At 42.8% G+C, this 11,883-nt stretch overlaps 1 protein-coding gene across 1 annotated transcript in view; it reads left to right on the top strand.

Moving 5' to 3' along the window:
- Positions 1-11,883, top strand: part of LOC138970795 (uncharacterized) — a 102,625-nt gene that overhangs the window by 6,274 nt on the left and 84,468 nt on the right. The window contains exons 9-19 of the mRNA XM_070343333.1: positions 290-470; positions 959-997; positions 1,876-1,998; positions 2,657-2,791; positions 5,103-5,129; positions 5,936-6,053; positions 7,343-7,485; positions 7,814-7,928; positions 8,683-8,822; positions 9,443-9,574; positions 10,351-10,380. Of these exons, the coding sequence (XP_070199434.1) occupies positions 290-470; positions 959-997; positions 1,876-1,998; positions 2,657-2,791; positions 5,103-5,129; positions 5,936-6,053; positions 7,343-7,485; positions 7,814-7,928; positions 8,683-8,822; positions 9,443-9,574; positions 10,351-10,380 (1,183 nt within the window). The remainder of the gene's footprint in view (positions 1-289; positions 471-958; positions 998-1,875; positions 1,999-2,656; positions 2,792-5,102; positions 5,130-5,935; positions 6,054-7,342; positions 7,486-7,813; positions 7,929-8,682; positions 8,823-9,442; positions 9,575-10,350; positions 10,381-11,883) is intronic.

Consider the following 11,883-nt stretch of genomic DNA (forward strand, 5'->3'; position numbering starts at 1 on the left):
TAATGCCAGACGCCAGGCGGAGCAGCCACTAGATTGCCAATTTTAAAGTCTTAGGTATGACCCGGCCGGGGTTCGAACCCACGTCCTCCCGCTCACGGGGCGGACGCCTTACCACTGGGCCACCGTGTTGCGGTTGCTCTATTTGTAAATGTATTATTTGGAAGTGCTATTTTGGGGTGAAGCAAGGGAAAACACCCCAAATCCCCTAAATCCAGTCCTGTAGACAGTCAAACAGACAGAAACTGTGCGCATGCTCAAACTGAGGCCACTAAATGCTCCATTCACGCAGGTGAAGGAAGCTGACCTAGCCAGGCAGAACCACATCAGCCTGATGGCCGTGGGAGTGGGCAGTGGGGTCAACAGGGCACAGCTGCAGGCCATAGCTGACCAGTCCAACGACGCCCTCACCGTGGACACCTTTGACCAGCTGCCTACCCTCACCACCACCCTCCTGCAGAAAGCTTGTCAAGGTTTGAGCTTGGCTGAGAATGGTGTTGTGGGTGGACTGCTCGGTTGGTTCATTGGTTGGAGGGGAGTTGGTTGGTGGTGGCCATTGGTTGGGATGGTGGGGAGTGGTGGTGGCGTTGATGGTGGTGGTGGGCGTGTGTCTGTGGCTTTCTCTAATGTGTCTGTTTGGCTGCCTCATTTGTGACAAATCGTGATGGGCATACGGGGGGGGGGGGGGGGGGGGGGGGGGTGGGGAGGCACATATGATTTAGATCGTTGTGATTTGTTTCAAAGTAAAACAAAATAATATTTTTCTGTATGTGATGTCCTTTTCTTATTTAGAGGATTTCACTGCAAATATACCGAGCAAGACACTTCTCATTGAAGGTAAAATCCCCGCAAAAAATGTCGACGAAAAGATACCGACGAAGACACTTTGCAAAGGATGTAATATCTCAAATGTTCTACAATAAAATTAAAGTGATTAACATAATCGTTTGTGTCATTTCAGTGCACGCCACCGCTGCGCCTCTTTCTGCTACTGTTAATCGTCAGTATTTCTTTCTTCATTATTCTTGTATGTTAGTTTTGAACATGTGTGTGTGTGTGTGTGTGTGTGTGTGTGTGTGTGTGTGTGTGTGTACCCCCGTTTCCACAGGTTTGGTTGCCTAAATCACCATAAGGCAACCATCCACACGTGGATGGCAACCTAAACTCTGGATGGCAACCTAATTGTGTGGATGGTCGCTTCATTTAACACCGTTAAATTGACTTTTTTGACGGAAAGAATGTCATAACAATGTTCAAAATGACATTCTTTCCGTCCTCTATAGGCGACGAAATAGGTCAAATTTTGTGCATTTTTTAGTGCAAAATTCTTCGATGCCGGAGCGAGTACTGCACCCAGTGCTGTTGTAGTGCAAGTGCACTAGAAAGGCACTACACCCAGTGCCGCCTCTTAGGTAACCATCCACACTTTAGGTGCGTGTGTGTGTGTGTGTGTGTGTCTGTCTGTCTGTCTGTCTGTCTGTCTGTCTGTCTGTGTCTGTGTCTGTCTGTGTCTGTGCGTGCGTGCATGCGTGTGTGTGTATGTGTGTGTGTGTTTGTGTGTGCATGTGCGTATGTGTGTGTACTTGCGTATGCGCGCGCACGTGCGTGTGTGTGTTCGCATGCGTACGTGCGAGCGTGTATGTGAGAGTTCGTGCTAGCTTACTTGTGTTTGTATACGCGTTCCTGTGCATGCATGTTCGTATATATGTCCGTGCAGGCTTGCTCGAGTGATTTTTGCGTGTGTCTTTTTGGTTTATAATTATGTTATTGTGGGCATATTATATGTACGCGTGCATGTACGTGCGATTGTTCGCCCTCATACTTTCCATTTTCATCAAAGCGTTATTTCAGAATAGCCACTGTCTTTTTCTCTTCCAGCAAACGTTGTGGACCCTTGCCAGGACAAGCTAGATAACTGCAACCTGTATGAAGCCAACATGTGCACGCAGTACGCTCAGTGGGCTCAAGAGAATTGCAACAGGACATGCAAAATCTGCAACCGTAAGTGTACTAAAACGATTGATATAACGAGACACATTTGAGTTGTTTAAATCTACGGGATGCATGTAGCACAGGCAGGTGATGAATTTTTTTCATTCAGTTAGTACATGTGGAAGTTCTTCTTCCGTAGAGGACTGGGTTCTTGTGAACGTCTCAGAGTAAGTTAGCAGGTAATTCAGTCAGTCAAGTACTTACTTCCTTACATCTCTACTTTATTCCTTAATAATTAACGTAATCACTCACTTACTCACTCACTCACTCACTCACTCACTCACTCACTCACTCACTCACTCACGCACTCACTCACTCACTCACACAATCACGCACTCACCCCCTAATTCACTCACTCACTCACTCACTCACTCACTCACTAAATCAGTCTCTCCGCTTAGTGGGAAACCCTTTTTGTTCTTAACAGTTAAAGCTCACCTGTGTCATGATTCAACACTCCCGTCGCGATATAACCTTGAACGGTTGAAAACGACGCAAGTAAATAAAGAAAGAATTCAACACTCGCCACGGATATAATCCAAGTTGGCAGAAAGAAAAGGGTTGCAACATACTTCATTTTCGTATATGAATTATGCCGCTTTTTTTTTTAACTGAATTCCTTCCTAATTGTTCCTTTTTTTAAATCTTTACCCATGATTGATTTCAGCGATGATCCCAGATATCAAACCCAGGTGTTCAGACAAACTTGAAACTTGTGGCCAATACGACCTAAGCATGTGCTCTGATGACAAATACAAAGCGTGGGCCACCGACAACTGTGCTCTGTTCTGTGGTCTATGCGGTGAGTCTTCTTCATAAGATAATAATAACACATAACAATAAGATCATAATGTTATTTTACGCCCTCACGGTAAAACCATGAGGGGCATGTTCCCGGGAATTACTTTATGTGTAAAGTCATAGACGTTATCAGGTGCGGATCAGTTGCTTTGTAAGGGGGGGTGCACTTTGAATCGAAAGTGAATGTGATGGGCGCGAAGCGCCCGAATTTGCTAGGGGGGTCCGGGGGCATGCCCCCCCGGAAAAATGTTTGGCTCAAAGAAGCAAAATGGTGCCATTTGAACTTATAAATGGTCATCGAATCAGCTTTCCAATTTTTGTTTTGTTTTTTTGCTTGCACCCTGTGCACCCCCCCCCCCCCTCGTCCGCCCCTGGGTATCCATGTTTCACTCTCGTGCCACCACAGTGGTGGAAGTGCAGGTGACTGATTACACCCAAACACGCCGCACACGCCTGGGTAGCGCGACTCTGTTGCCGCTAGCTTTCCACTGAGATGGAAGCGATCCAAATTTACCAGCGATAGCACAATAAAGTAGTGAAAATGAAAGTGAAATGAACATGAAAAATGTAAATACTTCTACAAAGAGCTAATGATACGCCAAGTAAAAACAGTAATTCAGATGGCAGGCGTTTATTACAAGAACAAAACAAGTCGCGTAAGGCGAAAATACAATATTTAGTCAAGTAGCTGTCGAACTCACAGAATGAAACTGAACGCAATGCAACGCAGCAAGACCGTATACTCGTGGTCCACCGCTCACGGCATAGGCAGTGAAATTGACAAGAAGAGCGCGCGAGCGGGGTAGTGGTTACGCTATGCTGCATAGCACGCTTTTCTGTACCTCTCTTCGTTTTAACTTTCTGCGCGTGTTTTTAATCCAAACATATCATATCTATATTTTTTTGGAATCAGGAACCGACAAGGAATAAGATGAAAGTGTTTTTAAATTGATTTCGAAAAAAAAAATTTGATAATAATTTTTATATATTTAATTTTCAGAGCTTGTTTTTAATCCGAATATAACATATTTATATGTTTTTGGAATCAGCAAATGATGGAGAATAAGATAAACGTAAATTTGGATCGTTTTATAAATTTTTATTTTTTTTTACAATTTTCAGATTTTTAATGACCAAAGTCATTAATTAATTTTTAAGCCACCAAGCTGAAATGCTATACCGAACCCCGGGCTTCGTCGAAGAGTACTTGACCAAAATTTCAACCAATTTGGTTGAAAAATGAGGGCGTGACAGTGCCGCCTCAACTTTCACGAAAAGCCGGATATGACGTCATCAAAGACATTTATCAAAAAAATGAAAAAAACGTTCGGGGATTTCATACCCAGGAACTCTCATGTCAAATTTCATAAAGATCGGTCCAGTAGTTTAGTCTGAATCGCTCTACACACACACACACACAGACACACAGACACACACACACACACACGCACATACACCACGACCCTCGTTTCGATTCCCCCTCGATGTTAAAATATTTAGTCAAAACTTGACTAAATATAAAAACACGGCAAGTACAAAATCTAGGCCGCTGTGTTTTAGAAGGTAGGAACAAGACGGGAAAAAAGCGAAGTTAAACAGCGTTGTCTAGCTTAAAGCCATATGTACTCGATGACTATACACGCTAATTGCTTTACCAACAGCTGGAGACAGACTAAATTAAGTTCCCTGCAAAATATTGTGGTCTAGGACCCCTTAAATGTTGAGATATTTGAATTTTCATTTTGATCTGGATCGTCCTATTTATAGATTTGGCAACACATGTAACGTTGATGCAAGGGAGAGAACACCGCGGCTTTGTTGACATCCTCACTTTTTCAGAGGCTAGAACAAGCTGTAATGCATGTATTATGGTCCGCGCATGGTGACGTATCGTCATTATATGGTCTTATGGTGCGTTTGACATCGATTGTGGGCAAACTACACTTTGTAAACACGGGAGTGCGTTCGTATGCCTTTAATTATTCAAAAGGCTTTATGTTGTTCCCAGTAGCAAGTGGGTTTAAACGATGAAAATGGCCGTGCCCTTCAGGCTCACAGCTCATTACTCTCAAAGCCTATATGGTTAATTTGTCACACATACAACAAAGATATTCTCCTACAAAACCCAACGAGACGGTTCAGTGACAAGAAAATAGTGCCAAACTCGAAAAATACAGGCGAATTAAAAAGATGGCTGTGGTTGATTTTTACACTGAAGTATTCATTATCAATGTCTTTGCTTACAACTTATAAATATATTTTGTATTTATTGTTTTCCCGTGCTTGTCTCAATGATCTTTTATTCTTTTCAGGAGAGACGACCACCACAACCGGCTACTGTAAGTCAGAGTTATCTTGTACCTGTCGTACAATGGAACCCCGTTTAAAGAACCCCTAAGTAAAGAATCCCTCCCGTTTAAGACCTTGTTTTTTCAGATTTTCTGTTCATAATCTCTGTAAATGTACCCCCATTTTCAGACTCCCTCCTTTTCAAGACCCAATTTTCGCAGATTTTTGGAGTGTGCACTTTCCATAACACCCTTTTCTTTCGAAAATACGCACATCGGAGCCACGATTCGCTGTCGCTTGCTTGCAGTGGTCCCTAAGGCACATGTGCTTTTCTTAACTCACGTGATCACAAGCGAAACCCATTTGACTTGAACCAAAACATGTTGTCAGCGAACACTGCAGGCCATCGATTATTGCTGCAACGACAATCGGCAGCGAATCGTGGCTCCGATGTACACATTTTCGAAAGATCCATTGGTAGAGCACTGGACTTGTGATCCTCTTATCACGAGTTTAAATCCAGGCTGGGACGTACACGGGTCAGTTTTATATGATGACTCCGAGACGGTGTCCATGCCCCATTCCCGTGGCACGTGAAATACCACGGTCATTCTGTTAGAAATGCAGCCTGCCTGCTGACTGCAAATAAACACGCACACACCTTGTTAGTGCGACTAGGATTCCAATGGGAGGAAGCGGCAACCGAAGCATAAAGCCAAAACAATGAACACAAAACTAAATAAATAAATAAGTTAATTAAAAATACATACGTACATAAATAGATGCTGCCCTACATGCCATCCGGCATAACGGGCATGGTCGCATAAATAAAAGCTGATTTATTCTACTTGTATAGATGGTCAGTGCTACTACAAGGGCGAGAGTTACAAGACAGGCGAGACGTGGGAGGACGGCTGTGACTACCAGTGTACCTGTGTGAACGGCCAGACTGGACAATACAAGTGTCACAACAAGTAGGTGCTCTAGAGAGAATACTACACGGCTGGCTGTGTAATTCCAGATTTACACGAGTTTTGTTGTTGTTGAAATATTGAAATTATGCGAGGCAAGATGGAGCTTTTCAATTAAATTATATTTTAAAAGTCAACGAGTGTAAAGCTGATATCACACAGCAAGCCATGTAGTATTCTGTGTATCCTACATTCTGTACTTGCGTGCCTTCTGTTCCAAACGTCCCGGAGTCGAAGTGTCCAACTTGAAGACACGTCTCACTGAACCTGGACCTTTTCCAATGCCATGTGACCTCTTTGACGTCGAAGCAACAACAAAAAACACACCCGTTACTCTAGAAATTATAGTGTCACGCTACAGTTCTCAAAATTCTTCCCTAATAGGAAACAGCAAACGCAAAAGTGTTTCGAGAACGACGTTTGTCTCGGTGACTTTACCATCATGAGCAGTGGGAAATTAGGTCCCTGCCAGATTGTAGTTTGACACGACCTCATTTACATGATATACACAAGTGTAGTATATGGTTTAGTTATGACATGGGTGGTCTCTCTTAATTTATGTATGTAGAATAAATGTAATATATTGTGTATTGTATTGTTGTTTCATTATCTTACATAGTGTTAACTATATCTTCTGGACAAATAAAGTTACCAGGTGGGTTCCATTCAAGACAAATCATCTCAGCAGTGTCGCTAGTTGATAATGTCATGGAGATTTCAACAAAGAGAACATGTCGTTTGATGTACATTTTAATACACACAGAATCTTGACAAACTGTTGTAAGCCTATGCCAGTTGTGTCTTGTCAACACATCATGTGATCATATTTCGATACTTTGACGGGACGCGACAAGCGTAGTGCTGGCATGTTGAAGAAGACAGCCATAGTGATGTTGTTCGAGTCAAAATTCCAAAACACCGTATCCTCAGCGCTTTACCAATACCTTTAACCCCGCCATTTAGGCAGCCATACGCCACTTTCGGAGGAAGCATGCTGGGTATTTTCGTGTTTCTATAACCCACCGGACTCTGACATGGATTACATGATCTTTTCCGTGCGCACTTGGTCTTGTGCTTGCGGGGGGCCGGGATAAGCCACTAGCAGGTCAGCACATAAGTTGACCTGGGAGATCGGACAAATCTCCACACTTAACCCACCAGGTGGCCGCGGCCGGGATTCGAACTCACGACCTTCAGATTCAGAGGCCGACGTCTTACCACCTCGCCACAGCGCCCGTCTACTAACACGTTTTGTCTTACGTTAACTTACGAGTGTTGTCTTTGTTTGCAAGGTGTCCATTGTACAGCGAGCTCCCGGCAGAGTGTACTTTGGTTCAGATCCCTGCAAGTTGCTGTCTCAAGCCTGTGTGCAACTTCAGCCCCACAATCCAAAGCAGTGTGACGTCAGGAATTGGACAGACTCCAGACGGCATGAGTGAGTAGCATGATTATGGTTGGAAGAAAGTCTTTTAGGAACGTTTCCGAAAAAATTCTCTTTTTTATCTGTAACGGAGTGTGAAAAATGTTATAACACAAACAGGCATCGGACAACACACGCACTCACATACATGCCTGCACACACGTAGACGCGTCAGTACACACACACACACACACACACACACACACACACACACACACACACACACACACACACACACACACACACACACACACACATACACACACTCATTCTTACTTCCTCAGCAGGCTACATTTTGGCGCCGTAACAACACCTTTCATTCTTATCGTCGTTGCTTTTGCAGAGGTGTGCGAGTACCAGGGCCACAAGTATGTTCAGGGAGAGAGCTGGGACGTGGGCTGCACGCTCAAGTGTACCTGCGAGAATGCTGCCACAGGCAAAATCAGATGTCAGGACTTGTAAGTCGTTTTCTTCTTTTTCTGCTTCTTTTCTTCTTCATTCTTCTCAGGCTGTCTCTCTCTCTTTCTCCTTCTCTCTCTCTCTCTCTCTCTCTCTCTCTCTCTCTCTCTCTCTCTCTCTCTCTCTCTCTCTCTCTCCCCTGTCTCTCTCACACTTTCTCTTTATTTTAGTGCCAAGCACGTCGAGTGTGGCGTTTGAGTCTCATCTTTCTTTTTTTTTTCTTTTTTTACAAATTCGATCATAATATTGTGGACCAACAGTGAATGTAGTTTTTCTGTTAGGCAATATTTCTGGCTTTTTTTAATTATATGTTTGTGCTGTTAAAATATGCGTTTAGTAAAAAACACAGTGGTATAGGCATACAGACAAAGATATATTTGCATTCTTATTCAGCATGTGTAATTTGGGATTGATATCCATTGGACAATGCGATCATATTTTTGTTAAATCTTAGCAACTCGTTTTGATGTAGATGTATGTAAATCAATATTAAAAGATATTGTCACCATATTAAAAGATGGGTGTAATTCCCAGTGCTTTCGTACATATGAGACTTCCTTATGTGCTAGACTCAGAACTCAAGACTTAAAATGTTACTGTCCTTATAAAAACAAGGAAAATTGCTATGCAGTTTCAGGCGATCACAGACATAAAATACATCACATTTACTAAGAATTAAGGATTACACTTAAAACTAACAACACTAAACCGTATCACATTTACTAAGAATGTACACCTTTGCTCATCATGCAGCTGCCCTACGTATGGAGCTTTGCCAAGTAATTGTCGACTGGAAAGGAAGCTGGGTGGATGTTGCTCGACGCCAGTGTGTGAGTTTAACACTCAGAGTGGGAGTTTCACTGGAACTGGACAGACCAGCGGTAATGGCGCAGGTAGGATTTATGTTTGATCTCTTGCCTTGAGGGTTTTCTTTGTGAAGAAAGTATAGTTGGTTGTGGGTAAGCATGTTTCTCCTGAGTCGGCCTGTATGTATTTGTTTAACTCCACCGTCTCTGTCTGTCTGTCTGTCTGTCTGTCTGTCTGTCTCTTTTTCTGTCTGTCTGTCTGTCTGTCTGTCTGTCTGTCTGTCTCTTTTTCCCTCTATCTCTGTCGCTCTCTCTCTCTCTCTCTCTCTCTCTCTCTCTGTCTCTCTCTCTCTCTCTCTCTCTCTCTCTCTTTTTGCTTCGTTTGATTAATATTCTCAGTAAAATGCATTCATGCAGTGACAAGGTTTTTAATGTATATTTTGAACTTTATGCTTGTCTGTGCAGTAGTTGTTGTTGTGCATATAATTGCTGTAATTGTTAGGGATTGTGGCCTTAGACACTGTAAGCCAAACATCAGCTGGCATGCAGGGGCAACAGTTATAGCTCTGTTTATTCGTGTCTGGACTACATCGGGTGTCGCTGTACACGCTGAATCTAGCTCTGTGCCCTTCTACTGTAACAAGGCTTTGTGCCCTGGGGATGGATGTTCGGCTTTAAAGTTATGGTCTTTGTCTGTGTATGTGCAGTGTCTCGGCCGACGAACCCTCCTCCGTGCGTGGACAAGCTGACTAACTGTGACCAGTACACTGACAGCGCGTGCGAGGAACCCTTCCGTCAGTGGGCTGCGGACAACTGCAGGGCCTTCTGCGGACTCTGCGGTAAGTTCCATGTCTGTCTGTCTGTCTGTCTGTCTGTCTGTCTGTCTAATATTTAAATAAAACAAAAAACCCACCAGTAACCAGGTTAGGTACGTTTATATCTATAATCAATATTTTGGCAGGTTACTGCCTTCTTCGGGATGGTAAGCTTATCTTATCTTATGTCTCTCTTTGCCTCTGTCTGTCTGTATGTTTTTCTATCTCTGTGTCTGGTTCTCTGTCTGTCTGCTTGTCTGTTTCTCTCTCTCTCTCTCTCTCTCTCTCTCTCTCTCTCTCTCTCTCTCTCTCTCTCTCTCTCTCTGTGCCTGTCTCTCATTATTTCTCTGTCTTTGTCTCTTTGTCTCTGTCTGTCTGTCTGTCTGTCTATCGTTCTCTTTCTCTCTCTCTCTCTCTCTCTCTCTCTCTCTCTCTCTCTCTCTCTCTCTCTCTCTTTTTCTCTCTCTCTCTCTTGTACGTTATTCCATTTGTTGTTTTTTCCGACAAGTCACAATTTATTATTTTTAATGATTACATTGAGGGATTGAAAACACATCAACAATAACAGCTGCTCTTGATATAGTATTTGTTAAAATGTCTTCTTCACTACAGTACAATACAGTATAATACGATGATTTCTTTTTAAAAAGTATTCCGAGTCATCCGCTTTCAGTTGTTTTAATTTGCATCAGTTGAAAACCTAAAGGGATAACGGCTTTTCCAAGGGATACCTTTTTATTGTATTAGCATCACTATACAAAGAAACTGTGTTTTTAACAACGCACATGCTGGGTTTGCAGGCAACGGTCAAGTTGTGCCTTCTGCGAGTGGTGAGTGTACAATTAAACACTCTTATTTGCTTTTAGAAATGTTGGTTAATTTGAGCACATATTTACATTACTGATTGAAATTGCTCCTTGTCTGTATCGTACTCGCGAATCGTCTTCCCAGAGTTATTTATTCTTCTCTTCTTCTTCTTCTCCTTCTTCGTTCATGGGCTGAAACTTCCACGTTCACTCACGGTTTAGCACGAGTGGATTTTTACGTGTATGACCGTTTTTACCCCGCCATTCAGGCAGCATACGCCGATTTCGGGGGAAGCATGCTGGTTATTTTCGTGTTTCTATAACCCACCGAACTCTGACATGGATTACAGGATCTTTTCCGTGCGCACTTGGTCTTGTGCTTGCGTGTACACACGAAGGGGGATAAGGCACTAGCAGGTCTGCACATAAGTTGACCTGGGAGATCGGACAAATCTCCACCCTGAAACCACCGGGCGGCAGCGGCCGGGATTTGAACTCACGACCTTCCGATTAGGAGGCCGATGTCTTACCACTACGCAACTGCGCCCGTCCAGAGTTATTTTAACCTTTATGTTTTTATTATATTTTTTTTATCTGTCTGTTACTTTCCTTACAGCCTTTCACAAGATTGTTTTCTCCATTCTTTGAGTGATTCAAAAATGTCATTAACATGTTGAAATTCTAAGCAAAGGATTAGCAACGTAAAGTCATGATATTCCCACCTCTGCTTCTTTACCTCTGTAAACTTGTAGAGCTAGTTATTTTTCGATAATGACCCAGCAACCAAACAAATAACGAGCCAGCAACAGCCTGAATCCTCGATAGTGCAATGGGTTGAGAAGCTGTTCTGTTTCGGTACTACTTTTGGGACTGAAAAGTTCCGAACGCTCTAATGTACGAAGTATACATTTCTGGAGCAAACGATACAAACATACCGCATTTAAATTAACAACTACAGGCCTGAACACATGAATCTCCATATAAAATCCATGAGTTCGGTTGTTTTCTGAATCTAGATCTGCCGTGTACAAACCGTTCATCACAAGCAAATTCCCAAGGCAAGTAACTCATACTCTAGCGACAAGAGTAGTTCCCCTTCTTTTAACGCAGTTTCTTCGACAACACTGACTGCAATCCGACGGTCAGTTTTTAACAATATTTCATTTTATAAACAGATCACACGCAACCAAATGCACACATCTCATCAATTTAAACAACATAAAGCGGTTTCATACACTATTTTCCCCAGAAAACTTAACTTCATACAGTAATTAACGTTGGAACACGGGTGCAAATGTTCGTCTGCTAGTCCCATTTGACGAAAGAACATTATCTTAAGCGATACTAAAACATAAAAAGAACACACAATATCTGCCTTTACCGCCACAGCAGAATAACAGCATATCTTTGTACTTGATTTTAGTCCAAAACAGCGAAACTGACAAGAAGTGTAAACAGAATGGAATGATTTGCACGGAACTATACAACCGCGCATTAGTCGATCGCCTGCGCAGGTTGACTGGTTGA

This window comes from Littorina saxatilis, linkage group LG1 (genome assembly GCF_037325665.1).
Source record: "Littorina saxatilis isolate snail1 linkage group LG1, US_GU_Lsax_2.0, whole genome shotgun sequence".
Lineage (NCBI taxonomy): Eukaryota > Metazoa > Mollusca > Gastropoda > Littorinimorpha > Littorinidae > Littorina > Littorina saxatilis.